Source organism: Anguilla anguilla, chromosome 15 (genome assembly GCF_013347855.1).
Source record: "Anguilla anguilla isolate fAngAng1 chromosome 15, fAngAng1.pri, whole genome shotgun sequence".
Taxonomy (NCBI): domain Eukaryota; kingdom Metazoa; phylum Chordata; class Actinopteri; order Anguilliformes; family Anguillidae; genus Anguilla; species Anguilla anguilla.
The window spans coordinates 8,240,001-8,262,500 of NC_049215.1; the positions used below are offsets into that span (position 1 = coordinate 8,240,001).

Consider the following 22,500-nt stretch of genomic DNA (forward strand, 5'->3'; position numbering starts at 1 on the left):
TTTGTGTGAGAAAGCGGCCTTCCGCGCGCGAACGTGGCCCACATAAATCAGCGAGGCTCCGAAAAACCCGCCTCCGGACGGGGGTAACGTGAGGCCGGCGAGCGCGTGTCTGTGGAAAACGCCGGAACCTGGAGGCGTCAGCTCACCGCCGCACCGGGGACGAGACTGACAGCCGCGGCCACGCCTCGGTGAATTTCGTCTTCGCCAGAAATCCTCTCCTTATCTCCGAGCATCTCCCCCGGGCGGAAAACCAGATACAGCTTTAAGGGAGCCAGGAGAACGCCAGACTGTAGCTTACTGTAACTCCATCGTCGCTGCGCTGCTAACAGTCTGTGTGTGATGGCAAGCGGCCGATTTGTTAAAGTTCTCGGTTTCCCCGCTCCGTGTTTTAAGTGTGTGTTGTTGGCAGGAAAAGGGCTCATATCGTTCCCCGGGGTGTGTTATTCCAAGCACTTATATGGCCAAAGATCCTCTGTTTGATTCCTGTCAAACAGCTGCACCTTACCTCCTCGGAGTTGTTTATACAAAGAAAATATTTTGTTTCTATAAGACTCACACGAGGGTGGGTATTTATGAAGTTCTCTGTGTTCTTAAATGGTCTGCCTGTATGGAGCAGTTTGTTTTAAGCCAAATATAAATGATTAAAACGTGATATTCTATTTTAGCATTGAGCTAGCTATTGTAGCACCTGGAAAAGTTTAAACAAGGTTGCGGTGCAATGCAGTAAAGTGCCACTGTACAAGGCGTCCACTTTTTAGGTCAAGGACTGTTTTTGTCTTTTTGCAGCGCGTGTGAGTGTGTGTGAAATGGAGCGATTCTCCAGAAATACCCTGAGGAGAAACGCGGTGATGTACACTGTGTCATTCTCTAATTTGTGGGGCAGTGTGTCCTCAGGGCACACATTTCTGTGCTCACCTTTGATGAAAGGACAAGTTCAACCTCAGTGCTGTAAACGTCTCACACACCCTGTTCCACCTCAGCCCTGTTCCACCTCAGTGCTGTAACGTCTCACACACCCTGTTCCACCTCAGCGCTGTAAACGTCACACACACCCTGTTCCACCTCAGCCCTGTTCCACCTCAGTGCTGTAAACGTCTCACACCCTGTTCCACCTCAGCCCTGTTCCACCTCAGCGCTGTAAACGTCACACACACCCTGTTCCACCTCAGCCCTGTTCCACCTCAGTGCTGTAAACGTCTCACACCCTGTTCCACCTCAGCCCTGTTCCACCTCAGTGCTGTAAACGTCTCACACACCCTGTTCCACCTCAGTGCTGTAAACGTCTCACACACCCTGTTCCACCTCAGTGCTGTAAACGTCTCACACCCTGTTCCACCTCAGTGCTGTAAACGTCTCGCACTCCCTGTTCCAGCTCAGTGCTGTAAACGTATCGCACTCCCTGCATCAATCTCATCTGAACATACCAGCAAGGAATCTTTCTCGCTGTTCCGTTGCAGGTGATTTATAATTCAATTATAGCCATCTGTGTAGATCCACTGGTTTCTACCTCTGCTCCCCAGCTCTACACATACAGCTCCTGGCACTGCTCGGTGGAGTGGGGTCTTGGGAAAGCAAGAGCATTTTTCAATATTCGTAAGGTTGCTTATAAACTATATCTGCTCATATAGCAGCTTCTCCTAGTGTATAATGGAGTGTGATGCTTTGCTCCCTGACTGTGTGAAGGTTGAAAACAGTACTGGGCAATGGTTGGAATGGTTACTCATGCTGCCCACTGCTCTAGCCAAAAGCTAATCCCGGGTTCAGATTTATTTTCAGTCTTCCCACTCCCTGCCCAGATGATCCAAGGGATTTCGGTCATCGACTGGACAATGGCCAGCGTTTCCATTTTTCCTTAATGCCCCCAGAGTGCATGTTTCTCTGAGATGGAAGCCTCTGACATTGGGACGGTGACGTTTCTCTCTCCTTCATAGCTTCAGCTTTACTCTCTCATGCACGTTTCTGATCACAGGTGATCTCTGACACTTCCCCGTATTGCGACCTTGTCGTGGAGTTGCAGGGTTCGCTCGAAAGTCTTGTTTTTCGGCGAGGTCACGGACAGTCAGCGGTCGCTGTGGATTGCAGTGACCGGGTCGAGCGCAAGGGTCGAGCCCAGAGCGACGACCTCTCGTTCTCCCTCGTCCGCCGCTCTTTCGCTGGCGGAAGTCTGGAGAGATGAAGGGCTGTGGGGTCGAGAGCTTTGCTAAGGAAAAGTGAACGGGGTGGATTGACCATGGAGCGAGTGGAAGGCCTGAGCAGGGCCTCCCTGTGTAAATGAAATGTGGGGAACCCTGAAAAGTGCCAAACTCTTGGTGCTGTATAGGTATGGGGCATGCCCCCGCCAAGGCGTAACTTGGCGGGATGGCATACCTGCCACCCCAATGCGTGCTGCCTGCGCCGCGCGTGCTAACGGGCCTTCGCTACATCAAGCTACTCCTTGTTAAGGTCACCCGTGACAACTCCAACTGCCAGGAAAGCGCCGGGAGGGCACCGTTGGGACCGCTCACCGTGGCAACAACTTTGGTGTTTACAACAGGCCGAACAAGACCGAACGTTTGGAATAACACGGGAGGAATTTAAAAACAGAATAAAGAGACTTTGGCTTGGCTGCCACACACCGCTGTGTAGACGATGGCTGATCTGTTTTGATACTGTAACACCCCCCCCCACCCCCCACCCCCCCGCGCCTCCCCCAGCTTTTATGCGCTTGTAATGTTTGCTCCGCCGGAATATCGATGATGTCAGAAGATGGGGAGAGAGAACCTTGTAATCCTTCTGAAATCTTTCTGAAAGACAGCGAGTGACATCTTTGACTTGAATTATGCAGCAGAAGAAAGCGAGAGAACATGGATTGTGGATGAAAAGAGCTCATAATGCAGAAAAAAAAGGCAGATTTCGTCAGGTCCGGGCGCGCGCGGCCGAGAAGACGAGCCGCGAACCCGAGGAAGGACGGTCGCCCTGCGATATACGAGCGCCGGCCTGAAAGGAGCGCGGCAGATGGTTGCTTTTATGAGCATTAAATGCAATCTTCTGCTGTCGGGAGTAAGTAAAAGCGCTTCTGCGGTCTGTAATTGTGACTAACATCCACGCCGCTGGAATAAAAGGCAGCGCACTGCTCCCTGACCCCCCCGTAGAGCTCCGCGGTGCCTAATATTCGCCGCTAACGCCCCCCCCCCCGCCGCTACCGAGCCCTTCCGCCTCTCCGGCGGAATTAGCATCTTTACACGTTTCTTCGCGCTGCTGCCCCTCCTCCCCCCCTTTCACAGAAGCCAAAATTTTTCACTGTTCTTTTGGGTGTCATGATAGGGAGGGGGAGGGGGGGAGGAGGGGTGGAATTTGGCTTCCAAAATGCCCTTCTGCCAATGTCATCCCAACCCCCCCCCCCACCCCGGTTGCGTCTATCGGCACTCTTGTGTAATATTTGCACGCGGCCGTGAGCCTAAAGTGTTGCCATGGCGTCCTCAAGCTCCTACGTTAGTTAGTTTTTTTTTTTCTTTTCTCGAGCGTTTGCACTCAGAGAGCCCGTGGTCTTCTGGGTGAGAAGGTCACGGCTGCATTATCTCTAAATAGCTCTGCTTGGGAATAAAGAGTTACGCAAGGCGGGCTGTCGTCCCCGTTACGTCAGAGCCAACAGACCCTTCGGGCGAACCGCCGCTCTTTCCCTCGCCTCCAAGGCCCGCGTTAACGGCGGCCGTCTTCTGCCTCGGGGCGGGCCGGACTCTTTCCTTATCTCTCATCTGCCCTTTTCGAAAATGAACGATGAATAATGAAAAGGTACGGCTTTTCCCAAGAAAACGCATTCCGGTTAATTTGAGTATGTTTACGCGCGCCTCGGATGTAATAACTTGCGAACGGCGCAGGTTCTCTCCACTGCGTCTCATTTCACCTGTGAGCGAACCCCAGGGTTATTCAGTGTTAAATGGGGCCGTAGCGTGGCTGCAGGTGTTTTCACAGTGAAGCTCCATTTTTGGACACACGCCCCCGTGGCAGCTCATTAAGGCTTTGATTTTGACAAACAGGAGCATTTGTCATCAACGGGAGGTTGTAATTAAGGAGAGGGCGTTTCCTGTGACGTTTACAGTTTCCCAGGAAGTACACCTCTGTAGCTGCCTTTCATGGCTTCCGTGGCCACCGCAACCGAGAGGACCCTGCTCACCAAAAGAGAGAGAGACAGGCAGCCTCCAAAATAAGAGTCTGGGTATCCCCCCCCCACCCCGGGAAGCTTGGGGAAGGCTCGGTTCATTTGAAAGAGGAGGCTGTATTAGTGACCACATTGCTAAGCTTAATGCGCTCTGCTGCGTCGCTGTCTTTATTACGAGTGTTATAATGTCACTGGGCACGAAGACGCGTGTAAACGAACGGCGTGGCGTACCCGCTCTGGAGACGACCGAAAAGATCCGTTTGCCGGCCGTCTTCCTCCTCGCCGGCGAATCCCGCTAATGAACTTAGCGCCGCGCTTCCCTTGTGATGAACGAGCCGGCGGCGCCGCGCGCGAGCGTGACCGATCGCTCGACGGGAGGCCGTTCGTCTCCAGATATGAAACGGGTCTGAAATGGGCGGGGCCCGGCGAGGTCTGAGCGCGCTCAGTAAATCACTCCCCAGCGCAGCGCTGCGGCTCGCGGCGCGGCGCGAGCATCGAGCTAATTGTCACCGGGATTCGCTTAAATTAACAGCCGTTCCCACCGCCTTTAATATCGCTGCTTTTCCGTCCTCGTTTCTCATCCGACGTTGTTTTCTTCACTCTCGGCACGGGCGCCGAAGTGTGACAGCTTCGCCCGCCGTCTGCGGAACGAGACAAATGAAGCCTCGCTCCTTCAACGCGAAGCGAACGGGGAGAGAACATTTGATTGAAATTATTCTGCGCTCGGAGAAGAGCGAAGCGACGTTTCTTTTATTCTTCCTGTTCAGTCCCTTCACTGGCACAAAAGAAGCGATACCCAACAGTTCTGGAGTGAAATGCACTGGGTTTGTCTTACAATTTGTTTTTGTTTTTTAAACAAACAAGCAGAGGGGGAGCATCCACCTTCATTTCCCTGCAGGATATTATTTTACAGTTACAGTTGTGTGTTCTGATCCTGGTCCACAGGGACTTTCTTGGCTGGCCCAGGGCCTTGTAATAGTGAAATGCTAATGCTAACATGAGAGGCTGGAGGTTCTAAAGAAGATGTTCACATACCGCCAGTAAAGGCCCCGCAGTCTCAGAAGAAAGGGGTTCCAGAAGGCCCCTCTGTGTCTCCTCAGAGGAACCCTCTCCAGTTCGAGGGCTCTTGGTCGGGCAGATTGGTTCAGTCTGGGAGCTTCCGCACTCTCCACACCCACCATAGAGGGTTCCCCCGTGACGACGAGCCGAAGAACCCTTTAAGAAACCCTCTTTTTTCTGAGCGTGCGGCCTCCGAGGTACGCCTTCATCCAGCTTTTGTCGATGCCTCGGCGGCCATGTTCCCCTGAGGGATCGGCGGCCATGTTCCCCTGAGGGATCGGCGTGTGAAAATCTGAAAAGCTGTCACCACCATATTTATGAGCGTTCTATTTAGGAACCCGTCCGTGAGCGTGTTTTCTGAGCTTTGCTGGGGGTGGGGTGGGGAGGTCAGGAGTTGAAAGGTGGGACAGATATTGTGTGTTGGGAGCGTGCGTGGGCTCATGTTTCCAGGATAGGCTTTGCAGTTGTGCTGGGAGAGTGTGCTCAAGGCTCCTGTCAGCGTACGGCTGGTTATTCACGGTGTGTAAGAATCATCAGGACCACAGAATTACTCGACATTTTGTAGCGCGTTCTGAAACTTTACCTGTTCAAACAGAACCTGGGCCTACCCTGTGCCAAGCACCTGGGAGGTTGTGTCTTCATGAGTATCCTCCATGAATAGCTTTACCTTGTTTTATCTTGAGCACTGTTAAAGAAGTACGCTCCTGAGGTGGTTCATGCCCTAATAATCCTCATCCAGGATTCGCACCGTCAACTTCATTATGAAACGGTTTTACGGTGCGGTTGTCAAAATGGAGAGCTGTTCACACCATGTCGAGTTCTCCTGTTGGAAGTTTCGCTGCGGAGGATTTCAGCCTTTTAAAACCGAAGGGTAATGGAGTTCGCTGCGCTGGGCTGTCGTCGTGGATACATGCATCAGTTCAGACGCTCTCTCGGGAGTCGTCTGCGGCGAAAACCCGCTCGCGCGTTTGCGAGCCGTCGCCGCCCGCCGTCGCGTCCAGGGAGGCATTCCGCAGCTTCCTGTCTCGCCGCGCGGAGAGCGGAGCCTTTTCAGCTGTCGGGCCTCACGGAGAGCCAAACATTCGGAGCGGCCGGTTCACATTCTGGCCCGAAGGCCGTCGCCCCTTCTCCCCGAGACTCCTGAGCCACACCTTTACCGCCACCTCAGCGCCGACCTCCGCAGAGGAAGCGCCGTTTAGAAGCGTTTCTATGGAGCGTTCTTGGTTTTTTTCGGAAGGTATCGGGGGACGTTTCCGGCTGAAAGCCGTACAGCGCACAGTAGTCCCAGTGGGCTGTTGTGCTTTTTCAGCCTCGCCCTTAATGCATGTGTGGAACAGGGGGCCTGGGTGCTGCGTCCCCCTTATTAATAACTACCTTGAGCCTGTTAGCCTTTCTTAGGGTATTTCTTTTTGGCTGCTGTTGCTGGCAATACGCCTGCTTACAGAACGGTACCCACAAGGTGGCGAGATCTGTCCTCCGTAGTAGTGCGTTGGTTTGAGTTGAGTGTGATACAGAAATGACCTATGGTCAAGGCCTAGCACTTAGCCTATGTGAAATTCCAAGGCAGGTTTTGCTGTTCATTTCTTTGTTTGCCTGCGCTTAACTGCGGCATCGATTGCACTCGAGTTAAGTCAGAGGAAGCGCGGGGGAATGTAAATGTCACTTCTGAATAACTGAAGATGACTCGCTCTTCAAAAGTGACGAAGCGCGGGGGTTCTTGTGGGTATCGTGAATGCTCTGTGGTGTCACGACTTCTCTGCGGTATTGTGACTGCTCTGCAGTATTGCGATGGCCCTGTGGTATCGTAACTGCTCTGGAGTATCGCAACGGCTCTGTGGTATCGCAATGGCGTTGTGGTATCGCGACGGCGCTGTGGTATCGCGACGGCTCTGTGGTATCGCGACGGCTCTGTGGTATCGCGACGGCTCTGTGGTATCGTGACTGCTCTGAACGCTGTTGTAGAGGACTGGCTGGCTGCTCACAGCCTCCACCTGGCTCGCTTCGTCCTGCAGGCTACTGCAGAGCAGGAGCACCGACAGTGTGCGCAAGCTGTCTGTGCCCACTGGCTGGTTTCAGAAAGGGAAACGGTGCAGTCCTCCTGGCAGCCGAAGCATGTTGTGCAATTAGCTTAGCCTATATTATTTACAGATAATAATGTGCTGCTCTCTGTGTAGCCGTTGCCTTGATATGCTGCTTGTGTTGATAAGGCGGATTTAATTATTGCGCTAGCATTGTGTGTTCCAAGGTTCCTGCCTTTCCAAAGTCACGGACTAACTGACAGGATTGCAGAACCTGTGTTTGCAAAACAGAATCGTTTTCGATAAGGGCATGCAAGTGGAATTAAAAAATTCCCACAGACAAATAGTTTATTGTGGAACTGGTTTGATATCAATTAAATGAGGAATGTGGTTTACTTGTATTGACCAATAAAATAAGAAAAAGGGAGGGAGTGCAAAAAAAAAAAAAAACGTGTGTCTTTGCTTTGCGGGTACTCTGAGGTGAGAGGCTGGATTATCATGTGAGATGGGTTCTCTGAATCCTAGAGGACCTTGCAGACTTTCTGCCAAGGAGAGGCCAGTTCATTCACTGTAGCCACACTTTATTTCCCATTTATTTATGAAAGCGAGTCTCTCTGGACGTTTTCAACCATCGGCGAGTTAGCCTACTTCATTTCATAAAATTTTGAAAAAAGTTATGGGAGAAAAACGACAATGGAGGATGCAAATGGAAAATGAAGGGGGAGATTAACGTTTTGAAATCGAAATAAGGGAGCCTTGTACAAGCGGACGTTTGCAAAAGCGGTGTCTGGCTTTCCCTTTTTTCCCTTCGATAACGCGCTGAGGGACGCGCTTCTCCTCCGGACGCCGGCCCCCGCTGCAGAAGCGCGTAGCCCGCGGGGGTGCAGAGAGCGTCGCGGGAGTCGACGCGCCCGTGCGGCGGGGCCGCGGCTCGAGAAACCCCCGTCGCGTCTCCGCCTCCAAATCCCCCAGAGAACATCTGGCTCTCTATTTAATTTAACTTTTTTTTTTTGGAGAAAGCGAAACCCGGGCTGCCCTTTTTTTTATTATCCGCAGAGAAGCGGGTCTTGGCGGCGCGGATTCGGGCCGGCTGCAGATAAACCCTGAGCCATCAATCCTGTGAGGGCCTTTCATTGGAGATTTTCCTTCCCCAGTAATTACCGGCCCTCCTGCGCCCGGCGTTTGATGTCCCTTTACCCTTCATCAATCAACGGGACCTTTTCACCGCTCGGCCGTTGGGGCCGGAGGGAGCCGAGAGGCGCTCTTCCTCACGGTAAAAATAAAAACGCGCCAGAAGAGGCATTTGTCCTTGCCTCTGTGATCGTTTGGGACTCCTTTGACGGGGCACAGGTGCTAATCCTGAGCGACCTGAAAATAGTTTATCCATAAGACCGGTTAAACTGCATTTTCTGCGGGCGAAATGTGACGGACGAGGCTGCAGCTGTTGCTGCTGGGAGAGCGTTTATTGAAAGGTATGGGTTGCTGCCGAATGTATTTGCCCCCCCCCCCCCCCCCCGTTGTTAAAAAACTTTGCTCTCTGCCTAACTGGAATAGCCAGGGTATGAAATGTTGTATAAACCAGTTTTACGGTGTATGCTTCACTTCATTGAGAAATAAATCCCAAATGTGTATTTCTGAAAGACTGTCTGCTCTCTCTTGCCACTGGATTTCTTTTGATGCATTAAGAACGCCGTTCCACTAAAGAAATGAGGAAGTGATGTCAGTTTGCCAGTTCGCTTGCCAGCGCCATTACACCACAGACAGGCACTGACCGAGCTGGAGGGGCTACGTTTGCGGGAGAGAGGGAGGTGGGCCAGTGCGTGGCTGAGCTGTAATGTCATCAGACCATGTGACCTGCCTCTGGGAGGAAGGGCGGGGTCATACACAGCTTTTTCTTGGCCTATCCAGAAACGATGGAGGTTTTTTTTCCCCCCCAAAGGACTTCCTTAGAGAGTCTGGATGTGGGTTCTGCAGTGTGAGAACAGCCAGGGCTGGGCTATTGGGAGCAGTCACACGGTGCTCGGAGGTTCACTGCTGTTTGTTTTTCTTCTGTCTTTCATTGCTCCAGTGCGGTCTACTTCCAGCAGAAAACATTGCGCTGACGGCTGAGTTCTTATGCGTCTGAACCGCACGACGCGTCACCTTTTCGAACATGTGTCAGGCTCCCCGAACGCTAATTATAGAGCGCCCTGGGCTCTGGGTTGTCTTAACCTCTGGCTTGCTCCAGGGCAGCGTGTTCCGCCCGGGCCGTGTAGGGGGCAGGGGGCCAGCCAGACGCTCGCCCTTAGGGTCAGGTGGGGTGTCATTAGCATTATCTACTGCACGTCAGTGTGCTGACAGAGCAGCCTCAGCACTGCGGTGTACTGCAGCCTGGGACACAGGCCATGCTAATGGCTACGTCTCCCTCTACACACTGATGTATCTGAGCCTGTGACACAGGCCATGCTAATGGCTAAGTTTCCCTCAGCACTGCGGTGTACTGCAGCCTGGGACACAGGCCATGCTAACGGCTGGGTTTCTGTGAGGTTTACTTTAATACTTTTTATGAGGTTTTCAGTGCAAGTGAAAGGTTTACCATTAGAGTGGCTAAACGCAAGTGATTTGGCCAGGTAAACAGCGTTTGAAAGATCGTTTACAGCTGAAAAATAGAACGGAAGCAATATTAATAACAGGGTACAGTGCCGCGGTGGATCCGAGACGCATTCATAGTGCAGGCAGTGTGGGGGAATGGGCTGAGAGCGGTCGGATGGACGGCGTTTGGGTAAACCAGGTCGGATGGACGGCGTTGGGTAAACCAGGTCGGATGGACGGCGTTGGGTAAACATGGACGGTGTTGGGTAAACCAGGTCGGATGGACGGCGTTGGGTAAACCAGGTCGGATGGACGGCGTTGGGTAAACCAGGTCGGATGGACGGCGTTGGGTAAACCAGGTCGGATGGACGGCGTTGGGTAAACCAGGTGACCGTACAGAAAGCAGTGAGGGCTTGCTCTCCCTTCTCATCCCCTGAGCGCTGGAGGCTAAGAGCCTGCCTTTGAGAGGAACGGGGGAGGTGGGGGGGGGGAGGGGGGTGTCTGCGGGTGCGATGTGAAGAGACAGGAGAGCTGCTGGGATCACAGGACAAGCGGCAGGGCGAGGTTTCACCTTTAATTAAAGGGCAAACTGGCTCGGGCAGGCCCTCCCCCACCGAGCAGGCGAGCGGGGCGAAGACGGACACCTGGAGTGACCGTGTGACAGGCGTGACTGGGGGGTGAGATGAAGCTGGAAAACCATCTGCGATTGGCCAGAAGAGCAGAAAAACAACTGTGATTGGCCAGAAGAGCAGAAAAATAACAGTGAGTGGCCAGAAGAGCAGAAAAACAACAGCGATTGGCCAGAGAAATAGCAGGTCTGAGTCCTGCGGCAGTCATGCCACTGCTGAGGAATGGTGACTGCTACGATGACCATGGCGACGGGCCTGTCCGTCAAAGGAAATCCTCGGTAGCGTGACCTGCCCTGTACGCGATGCCAAAAATGGCCCCATTGTCTCAGCCTGCCCTGTACGCGATGCCAAAAACGGCCCCATTGTCTCAGCCTGGCGGGCAGTACGGCGAGCGTGCTTCGCATAGCGCTCCACATAGTCCTCTACATAGCGCTCTGCATAGCGCTCATACTCTCCTGAGCGTACTATAACAACAGCAGCCCGGAGCATTCCGGAACGAAGCGGCTTCTCTGATTTCCAGGGGCCCGGCGCTTCCTCCTGTGTGAATAACTCGGGCTCTTCAAAGTCTGAAATAGCGGTTTGGGAAAAATCGAACCCGCGCTTTAACATCAAAACGGGCGAGCGCGGCGCTGGATAGCGGTTCCGCTCGGCTCCTCCGCCGGCGCCCGAGCGCCGTTAGGCCGGCGGTGCCGCGAAGCGAGCGCCCTGGGCTCTGCGGCCCCGAATACCGCCGGGTCACATTCGCGGTCGGATGTCTCGCGGGTTTCCCGCCGGACGCTGAGTATGGTCCCGGGAGGCCGTGACTCGCGCTGCAGAGAGCTGATCGCTCCGCTTTTCAGGAGCGGTGAAAGAAAGGGGAAAAGGGGCTTTATCGATGGGCTGTGGATATCGGACACCGCAGCGATGGCGCTGCTGAGCTCGAACCGTCCGTTTAGATTTTTCATTTTTGTTTTCAGCACTAAGTGTGTTTCTGTGTGTTGGCTATACAGGCGAACAAACACATGCATGAACATACACACAAACATATATGCATAAACATACACACAAACATATGTACAAACGTACACACAAACATACGTACAAACATACACACAAACATATATGCATAAACATACACACAAACATTTACGTACAAACGTACACACAAACATATATGCATAAACATACACCCAAACATGCGTACAAACGTGCACACAAACATATATGCATAAACATACACACAAACATGCGTACAAACGTGCACACAAACATATATGCATAAACATACACCCAAACATGCGGACAAACGTACACAAAACATGTATGCATAAACATACACACAAACATGCATACAAACGTGCACACAAACATATATGCATAAACATACACACAAACATATGTACAAACGTACACAGAAACATATATGCATAAACATACACGCAAACATGCGTACAAACGTACACAAACATACGCATGAACATCCACACAAACGCACAGATCATTTGATCCTCAGCGTTGAGAACAAAACGCACAGGAAATTGAATCCGCTGCACAAATGTTCTCTTCTGCGAGGAAGAACTTCTTTGTTACTGAAGTGGCTTAACGAGCAGAAAAAAAGTTAACTTTTCCTTTACAAAACTATCATTTTTTCCATTTCAGAGCTCATTTAACTGTTCATTAAAGACTCAGTGTTGTAAAAAATAATAATTTCCATTTTCTGTGTCAATTTGTATTTCATCGGCTACCTAATTAACGCATTTCTTTCTCCGGTTTACAAACAGAAAGAGTGAAAGGCCTCCACTTTCAAAAGGGTAGAGAAATGGGTCCAAGCACTTACATAAGCTAGTTTGATTCATTTAAATAAACCACACCTCTTTGAGTCACGTGAACCAATCACCATGCTCTACAGCAACGCGGAGACCAACCAAAACAAAGAGCAGCGAGTTTACTGGGGAAATAAACACATTTCCAGGACTGATAATCCTGCCCCATTGAACTGCACCGCACGCCATCTATTATTTACCGATTCTCTGTGGGGCTCCTAAAGCGTATTACTGCGAGGAGTGATGCATGGGTGGAACACCGGAGTAGAAGCTGGGGATTGTGGGTAGGCAGTGCTGACATGAAGCATGCTCTGAGCTGCTGTTTCTTTCCAGTTCTGGATTTCTTTCCCCTGATCAGAGAGAGAGAGAGAGTGTGTGTGTGTGTGTGTGTGTGTGTGTGTACCAGTGTGTACGTGTGTGTACCAGTGTGTACGTGTGTGTACGTGTGTGTACGTGTGTGTGTGTGTGTGTGTGTGTGTGTACCTGTGTGTACATACATATACTCTGTGTGTGTGTACATACGTGTGTGTGTGTGTGTGTGTGTGTGTGTGTGTGTGTGTGTGTGTGTTTCTTTTCTCTTTGTTTCCGTCTGTGAGGAATATTGTGTGCAATAGAGCTGCCTGTGTGTTTGGCTGTAGCCTGTGGTACCCTGCTGTGCTCTCTGGCACACGGATCTGTTTCTGTGGCACACAATTCACAGCCTCTCACACGAGCTCACATCATGCAGCCTTTTATCTGCTCTTCAGGAACAGTGTGTGCGCGTGTTTTACGTGTGTGTGTGTGTGCTCGCGTGTGTGTGGCGTGTTGGTGCAGACGTGTGCGTGGCGTGTTGGTGCAGACGTGTGTGTGTGTGTGTGTGTGGCGTGTTGGTGCAGACGTGTGTGGGTGCAGACGTGTGCTTGGCTGTGCCTTGCTTTATTCGCACAGACAGCAGACATGGAAGCAGTCTGTTCATGTTGGACACATAAGTGGCTCATATTGCATGCTGTGTAAACATTTGTGTGTGCCCGTGTTTATGCTCAGGAGCAGCTGTGTGTCCCTGCAGGTGTGTGTGCTGTGTGCGTGTGTGTGTGTGTGTGTGTGAATGTCTGTGCGTGGGCTTGTGCGTATGTCTGTGTGTGCTTGTGTATGTCTGTATGTGTGTCTGCGTGTGTATCTGAGTGTGAGTGTGAGTGTGAGTGTGAGTGTGAGTGTGAGTGTGAGTGTGAGTGTGAGTGTGAGTGTGAGTGTGAGTGTGAGTGTGAGTGTGAGTGTGAGTGCTTGTGTATGTCTGTATGTGTGTCTGCGTGTGTATCTGAGTGTGAGTGTGAGTGTGAGTGTGAGTGTGAGTGTGAGTGTGAGTGTGAGTGTGAGTGTGTGTCTGTGTCTGTGTCTGTGTCTGTGTCTGTGTCTGTGTCTGTGTCTGTGTCTGTGTCTGTGTCTGTGTCTGTGTCTGTGTCTGTGTGCGTGTCTGTGTGCGTGTCTGTGTGCGTGTCTGTGTGCGTGTCTGTGTGCGTGTCTGTGTCTGTGTGCGTGAGTGTGTGTGTGTATCTCAGTGTGTGTGTGTGTGTGTGTATCTCAGTGTGTGTGTGTGTGTGTGTGTGTGTATCAGTGTGTGTGTGTGTGTGTGTGTGTGTGTGTATCTCTGTGTGTGTGTGTGTGTGTGAGTGTGTGTGTGTGTGTGTATATCTGTGTGTGTGTGTGTGTATCTGTACATGCACGCTGTGCTGCAGCCGCGCTGAGCAGATTGCGCTCTCTGCTCCCGCAGGGGGGAATGCCAGCTCCTGAGCCGGGCCCAGCGATGGAGGAGGGGCTGAGCGTCCGCCAGGGAGCCTCCGGCCACGGCCTGGAGCCCGACAGCAACGCCACCAACATCCTGGCCTCCGTCAAGGAGCAGGTAACCCCCTCTCCGGAAGCGTCCCTGCCCTTCCCGCTGGCCTCGCTGCAGTCCAGCCCGCTGTCCCTCCTCTCGCGAAGCGAAGCCCTGCCGGTCTGTCGGGCCTTTGGCTGTTGGCACCCGTGCTGCCTGACCCATCGACGAAGAGCCAGAGGCAGCCTTAAAGTATAAACAGCATTCTGCAACTATGAAGGAGCTGCACTGTTTGTGTTTGATACGGGCGGGCTTGCGGATTTTAAAATAAGGGCCCCACAAAAGAGCTTTTTATTCGCGTGTGTCTGCGTCGGCATCATGTGCAGATAGTCTCGAGTCTCGAGAGCCAAGCGCGGGTCAGAACACAAGTGCTTCAACTTACCCTTTCCGTAAAAAAAAGAAATCGTTTTCGCTCGGCGGTTTCCTGCTCGGATCAAACGCGCGTGTCATCCGGTCAGGAAGAAATCCGCGGGGGTCGCGCCAAGGTCGATTTGAAATTTATCGATCTGGCGTTTCTTCCTTTCTCTTGGATGGGAACCGGTGTTTGCTTTGCGATTGCAGGGCAGAGGTTGGGAGGCTTTGGGCTGACGGGGGGGGTAGGTGTGTGTGTGTGTGGGGGGGGGGGGGGTTAGTTGAGCAATCTTGCGGTCATGAATCTGGGCTATCTTAGGTGTATCTAGTTCAAACAGACGAACGAGCCGTCCTGATTGGGCAGCGCGCGTGTCATATCCTCTCCGCGCGGCCGCTCCCTTCCCGCGTGGCTCCGGCCCAACCTCCTCATTGTTTACTCAAGACAACAGGAAGGAGCTCCGCTGGAGAGCACCTGTCACTGCCGCTTCCTTCCCTGGAGTGGCTGTCGGTCGAGCCTGGCTCTCCCGCTCTCTCTCCCTCGCTCTCTCTCTCTATTGTATTTTGCTCTCTCCATTGCACGCTCTCTCCCTCTCTCTCTCTTTCGCTCTGTCTCTCTCTCTTGCTTTCTCTCTTGCGCTCTCGCTCTCTCTCCCTCCCCCCCCCCCGCTCTCTCAGTGCTGTGGAGTGCAGAGCTGTAGCCGGGCTGGGTGAAGCAGGCTGCGCGCACGCCTCTGAGGAGATCGTTGTTTGGGACTCTGCCGTCAGTTAAATTAATCCCCGACATGGCTGCCGGGAGCTGAGAGGAGGAGGAGGAGGAGGAGGAGGAGGAGGAAAGCCGGTGCCGCATGGAGGTCAGCGCCGTTTCGCTGGGATATATATATCTTTTTTTTCTCTTCCCTCTTTTCACGCGGCTTCTCCCGAACTGTGGAAAAACAGACGTGCGAGGGGCCGTGCTGGTCTGAACATGCTGGCCCGCGCTGCGCTGAGCGCTAGCTACGATGAGCGCCGCCGGGGTGAGTTGAGTGTGCTGTTTCTGCGCGGCGGCGCGGGGGAGAGACTCGCGGCTAACGCGCTAACGCGCTAAAGAGTTTACGCAGGTCTGGAGGACGTCCAAACAAGCAGAAAGTTTACCTGGCCTGTCTGTTACCGTCCCTCCGGTTCTTTTTCGGGGGGGGGGGGGAATCCTGCTATTGGAACAGTGTTTTTTTTTTTTTGTTTTTCTCTTTGAATGGCTTGGCGAGCTTTGCCTCTGTTTTGCGCTGAGCGCTAGTCGTTCTCGTTAGCGGAGAGGAGCGCGTTTACGAGCGGATTTGTTCTTTTCCAGCGGCCTTTGATCAGCCATCTGTGCCATTACTTTCCGCTTATTACCGGCCAAAGATTTCCCCCCCCCCCCCCCTTTCTCTTGTACTGAAAAGTGTATTTTCCCACTCGCGCTTCATACGAACGTAAAAAAAGATGCACACACGTGGGAATGCAAGCGAGCTGTGCTTCAGTTTGGACTTTTCTGGATATCGGAAGTGCGCTGTTATCGGTTTGGTCGCACAGATAATAAGCCTAATGGAGGTGCGGGGCTGAGGTGGTGTGGGGTAATTCGGCGAGCGCGTGGAGGCTGCTCCCGCTCGAGCCTCGCTGCGCGCTCGAGTGCTTTTAGCTCGCGTTAGCGCGCTCGTCCCTCGCGGCGGCGAAACCCAATACCGAAACCGTTTTCATTCTGCAGCCGTCCACATACAAACTGGAGTCTCGGGAAAACACATTTGATTTTTGAATTCTTTAAAAACAATCTGGGTTTCTTTGGGTACACTTAAATACATACATGCTTTTTCCAGATATGACTGCTTCTGTGTATTCCCTTATAGTTCTATATATTTATATATATTTGTATTTATATTATATATTATGTATATATTTTGTCTTTTTCATCAATAATTAATTAGTAAATGTGTGTGATGTGTAGTGCCATTTCATAGTGCGGTTGCATTCGTTGAAGGTCTTGTTTGCTCTTCCTGCAAGCGAGTTCAGCATGTTCGCCATTGTTTTTCAGGTGTCCCTTTGTCGGATTGGGTAGGGCCAAGTTTCTAGTGCCGCTTCTTAACTGAAACGTAGCGTGAAGGAGGGAGTTGGCACGGCGACACATTTTTGTATGTCTTAGTCACCGTACGAAAGAAAAAAATCATCCCAGTGACTACTGTTTACGGGGTCATTCTGCGTGGAGCCAGGGTGACTCACCCACACTGTAACACTCGTCCTTGCCACACATAGAACTTAAATTGCCATATTAATTCTGACAATCGCGTGCCTTCTCTCTTTCACACAATGAAGGATAGGTTGATAGTATTCATTCACACATAATGCTGCCAGTTGGCTAATTATTGTCTGGAAAAGCCTGAGGTGGGAGGTATGATTATGTTAACTCCGGCTTACTAGCTAGAAAAGCTACCTTACATTCAGCTTGCTAATGAAGAAAAAGTGAATCATAGCACTTAATGGCCTCCCGTATTTAAATTTTAAAAGGAAGTTTAAAAACCTTTGTATAAATATTTGTTGCGTGTGTGTGCGTGTGTGTGCGGTGTGTGTAGCTAGCTCATTTATTTGATGTATGTGCTGCCTTTATTTTTTCCAATGGCTAGTAAGAAACTGTAAAGCTTGATGGAGGTCTTTGCAAGTTTGTTTTGCTTGCTTGATCCATTAATGCAACGGCTTCATTCGCACTGACACACTCGGGGAAGTGGAACATTTCTGGAAATCTTACTAGGCCCTGAGCTGGGAAGTTGCCAAAACTGTTTTTTCCAGAACGGGGGCCCTGACTCCCATTCACACGAGATCCCTAATCAGCGATATTCCAGAACGTCGCTGCGTAAGGTTGCGCATGAAAAGGGCTTCTGGTGAAAGTCTTAAATTCATCATTTTTGAGGAATGGGATAAATAAAGCAATTTTGAAAATCTCAGTTCAGAACAACGTATACATAATCATGGTGGTATATTTGGGTCTTTGCTCTTTGATTCAGTGTAATCAGTAATTGTTTGTAATAATTAGCGCTTTAAGTCAATTTGTCATCTCTTTTAAACTGAACATGCAATGGTGTGTAGCCCGACTGTTGGCTCAAAGTGTACGCTAGCACTGAAGGAAATGTAAGGGCCATTTCTAAAGCGTATAGATGGTACATTCATTTACATTATACGTTTAGAAGGTGCATAGCCAGTATGGAGCTTCTATTCCATAGAAATTTACACAACACTTTAAAAAAATGTTGAAGTAGACCATTTCCAAAAAAAATGTGCTGGCCATTTGAGCCAGTCGCCATTTTCACAGCAATACAGGGCGTGGCTGATTGGATTCGGCAAGCGGAGAGGTATCATGGACAACCAGCAGGCCGCTCAAGATGTTATGACAGTGGGCAAGAAAGCACAGGGGGGAAAATATAAAAAAAGGTTATGACTTACGCGCCGGATGTAAATTGTCAATGCTTCGCTGGCCAAGAGAAAGATGCTTTTCTCAGAGTCGCCAACCAACCCCCTCAAATCCGGTCACCCCTCCAAAACTTCTCCATCTCAAGCCCCCCTTTCCCGGAGGAGCTAGCTAATTAAACTGGACCGTGGGACGCCGCGCTTCCCCGCGGACACGGCGGCACGGCTGGCGGGACGCGCGTGCGTCCGTACGCGACGCTTCCTCGCCCGCTCCGGAGAGGCGGGTTCCCCTAACGAGTTCCCGGCTGATGAGGTTCCTCCCGCGCTTCCTCTGGGGGGTGACTGGGGGGGGGGGGGGGATGCGTGCTTTGGAGGAGCGCCTCTTCCCCCCCCCCCCCCCCCTCCTGCTTCCTCTGCTCTACGCGGGGCTGCAGGATGGAGCTCCTGTCTATTTCTAGCCTTCCTCGGGAGAGGCGGGCTGCGGGTGGAGGCCGGGTGGATGTTCCTGGAGGTTCTGGGAGACTGAAAGGCTGCAGGATGTGGGGGGAGGTCGTGTGAGACGAGTGCCTGGAAATGCTGGTGGGGTTTACGGAGCTTCTGGCTGTGGTTGTAGGCCAGGTGAGTTGACTCCTGGGAATTGCGGCATTTTGACAGGGTTTCTGGTTTCTGGTCGTGGCTGAAAGCCTGGTGAGATCATTCCTGGAGACGCCGGTCGATTGACAGGGCTTCAGGCTACAGGTGCAGACCAGGCGAGTCGATTCCTGGAAATGGCGGTCGTTTGACCGGTCTAGTGGCTGCCGGTGTGGACCAGGTGACCTGACAGGGCTGCAGTTCTCTGGCTACACCTGTGGGGAGGCTCTGTAAATACGGACCGGAGGCGTTTTCTGAAGACAGACGGACGGCCCTGCTCGCCGATCTCCATCTGACGGACTGCTCCCTGAATACCCTTCTGTCTCGGTCTGAAATTGGCTTTTCAGTTTCAGTTAAATTATGACGGGACCAAATGTTTCGACCACCTGTGCCTGTGACGGCGTGCGTTTTCCCACCACCTGCTTTCCAGGTCACTACCGTGCGTTTTGAAGGGCAAAGCTCGGGACATATCGCTGGACAAAGAAGCTCTTTTAAAAACGGCCTCAGAGTAGAAGAGTAATGCACTACTCAGTCAGGCAGTGGGGTTTACAGGCTTAAGTTTAATGGCTGGGGGTCTTCTGAACGTCCCGTGTTCAGGGGGTAGCCCCGCGACTCCTCCCGCTCGAACATCCAGCGCCCCGACGCGTCGCCAGGCTCCTGGCCGCCCGCCCGGGTGCGGGAGCGATTTAAGGACGCGCGCCGAGCCTGCTTCCAATCAGAAACGGGGGGCGACGTTTGCACAGCCGCTCCCCTCTCTCCGCGCCCCGACGCGGCCGACCGGTTTCCCAGAACAGGAGCCCGCCGTCTCGCGTTTCGCTGGAATTCGCTCTCATTTGGAAATACCGCCGCGGCGGGGGAAAGCCCCTTTCTTCCCCAGCCCTCTTTTTCTAAGGGTGGCTGCTGCACGGGGACTTTGCCCTTAAGCCACACAGCGAAGGACTCGTCTGTGCAGCAGACGCGTGAAGCTCCCTGTGAAGGCCCCCCTGGCTCGGTGTGACGTAAGGAGATTAGGACGCTGGTTATCTTTCGTCCCGGGCAGAGCGTCCTGGCTGTCCGGCTGGGCGTGGGCGCTGCAGTGAGGTCTGGTTTTTGCGGCAGGAAGCGTGGAACCGCGCGCGAGTCGCTCTTAAGGGAGGGGGTCGCAGAGTTTCGGGGTGCCGAGCGTGGAACGCCTGGAGGGGGTTCTCCCGCGCGCTCCGCCGCCCCGCCGGGCCCGTGCCCGGACGCTAAGGCTCTTCCGAGACGCTAACGCTCTGGAGCGCTCGGCCCTCCTGAACGGCAGCAGCTGGCGTTCGGCGTGAGCGTCGGGTGAGATGCCGCACGCCTCCCGAGCCGGTCTCTTCCGTGCTTCACGTCTGTCTGTCTGTTCGGCTGAATGTGCGTCGGGGGGTGGGGGGGGTGGGTGGGGGGGAGTTGGAGCACTGGCGGCCTCAGCGCACTTCACGCTCCTCGCCAGGACCTCTCCTTTTATTGTGTGTGTGTGTGTGTGTGTGTGTGTGTGTGTGTGTGTGTGTGTGCTGTGTGTGTGTGTGCTGTGTGTGCTGTGTGTGTGTGTGTGTGTGCATGCGTGCTGTGGAGCAGCGCCCCAGATATGACCTAGCTCAGTTCCAAAAAAAAAAAAAAAAAAAAAAAAAAGTTTGAGAAAAAATCCACGCCTCCTGAACTTGCGGGCACTCCAGTTCACTTCCGCTTGTTCCGCATTCCGCGGGACTCTTAGTAAAACACTGTTCGTGTCGGGTCAGCAGGGCTTTTTTTTTTTTTTAGGAGGAGGAGGAGGAGAAAGTCAAAGCCAAATTCCTTACGTTTTATTCACAGCCACTTCAATAGCAGGCAGAGGAGGTAAGGCTGACTTTAGAGCACTCAGGCAACCCTCTCTCCTCTCTGGATGGGGGGGGGGGGGGGGGGGCTGTGCTAATTACATTCGCATGGTGCTTTCTGCACAGTCTCTCCTCGGCGGTCTTGTTGTTTTTCCACCGACAGGCCGGAGAGGAACTGGCCGTACTAGCCCGGAATGGCGGTGATAGATAATCGCAGCCAGGCTCAGGACCCGTTATCCAGAGAGGGAGGAGAGCGAGCGGGACCGCCACCCGCGGGAAGCGCGTCGCCGTGGAGACCGGCAGGAGAGGGGACGGCCCGGCCCGTTAAAAAAAAAAAAAACGCTGTCGCGTTCGTGTTCGTGCGGACGCGGCCGCCGCGGGGAGCCGCGATGCGTAAAGAGAGACGGCCGGACCCCCCCGGGACCCCCCCCGGCGTTCAGACACCGATAGTCCGACCAGTTTCATACAGAAACGCGCGTCGACCCTCCTTACCCGTGACTGTGCGTCCGGGTAGTTCTGGGATCGGTGTCATCGATCGTCCTTTTTTGCATTGTGAGAGTAATTTGTTCTTTTTGGGCGTCGGGCCCGAGCGCTTTTGTGTTGGTTTTGCTCGCCTGTGGAAAACCGCTCAGTCGCCTCCGTTCACCTTTGGTACGTTTGGCTTTTCCTTTCACCGCGATTGGGGAGGATTTGCGTGAGGTTTCTGCGCAGTGCTTTGTCCCTGCCTCGGCTGTGATATTTTTTAAGCTGCCTGTGGGTTGTTATTTGCCCGGTTTAAATATAAGGTTCTGTCTGAGCTCCGTTATTCAGTTCAGATGTGAATAATTGTCATTTGGTAGCTTTCTGAAATGGCTTTGTGGAGCAGTTGAACGCTGTGGCATTATATGGTAAAAGTCAATGCGTGCTCGTCTCTTGCGTTAAGACAGCAGCATGCCACGCAGCTTTGAGAAACATGATGGACAGAGGAAGTTTAGTCCTTCTGTTCTGCAGCTGATTAGCCTCCATTTTGAGTCGGTCAGTACTGTCGTGAAACTTACGTGCACACCTTGCTTGCACATGCATATGCTTGCATGCACATGCATGAACACACATGCACGCACACACACACACACACACACACACACACGTGCGCACACACACGCGCACATGCACGGACGCACAGAAACTGTCACGTGCACGTGCGCGCACACACACGCGCACATGCACGGACGCACGCACACGCACGCGCGCACACACACACACACACACACACTCGTGCACATGCGCACACGCTCATAAGCCTGATTGCCGCTGAAGGAGATAATTGAGGTTTGCAGCCACTCTTTCCTGAAGGCACATCTGAGTCCCGGCTGACTTCACATTTGCCTCACGCAGCAGATCGCTCTGGAAAGGGCACATTAATAGCCACGCGGCAGCAGGATTTGGGACGCAGCTGGGCGGGGCTAGTGAGGCGCCCTCCCTCTCTCGTCCCCCCGATTCGCGGTCGGGGTGCAGGGGGGGGGACATCGAGAACGCGGAGCGACACAAGGACGACCCGCTGTCGGAACCCCGCGTTTCTTCGTTTGCGGAGAGCGAAGGACACGCTGGCGAAAGGCTTCGTCCCCTGCGGTCGCTGTTGCGTTTTTTCCCCCCCTCCCTGATGAAATGGGCTTTGACGGGGTGATGTTCTAAGATTAGAAACGTTATCTTACCCAGAGCGCACTTGGCTCTCTGCCTCGCCCGGGGCGTACGGGGGGAACGTCCGATCACGTCAGGCCGCAGCGTTCCTCAACGGCAGTCTGAGGATCCATCAGAGGGCCAGTTTCCTCTAATACTGGGGTTTAGGATGAAAGAAAGGGACCCAGGGTCTCCTACCTGTTTCTGCTGTGTTTTCACGTGTGTATTTCCCATCAGTTTTACTTCCTGGTCTGAATAAACTGACTCCATTAAGTCAGACCCGATCCATCTGTGTGCGCTGTTTGTGTGCAGTACTTGTACTGTATTATGCAGATGTATATTTCTCTTGAGTATGCATTTCCAGAGTGAGCTGCATTGGGATTTTTGGAGAAAAAAAATCCCAATGCAGTAATGTTGGGATGAGTTGTTAAATGTGAGGGATTTTCCAGTCCCTACACACTGCATGTGTATGTGGGGACTTTCCATTCAGACTGTATGGTGTTAATAACTAATATTCCTGAGGGAGAGGATCACTTCCAAGAAATTCCAGTTCTTCGGAATTCTGCTGTGTGACG

At 52.6% G+C, this 22,500-nt stretch overlaps 1 protein-coding gene across 6 annotated transcripts in view; it reads left to right on the top strand.

Annotated features, from left to right (window-relative positions):
* The window catches only part of LOC118213900 (plakophilin-4-like), an 84,866-nt gene that overhangs the window by 9,723 nt on the left and 52,643 nt on the right, over positions 1-22,500 (top strand). For 3 of the 6 annotated variants that reach the window (XM_035393122.1, XM_035393121.1, XM_035393123.1), the window contains exon 2: positions 13,965-14,093. In XM_035393122.1, coding sequence (XP_035249013.1) covers positions 13,971-14,093 — 123 coding nt within the window. In that variant the 5' untranslated portion in view covers positions 13,965-13,970. The other 3 variants (XM_035393120.1, XM_035393125.1, XM_035393124.1) reach the window with 3 other exon arrangements.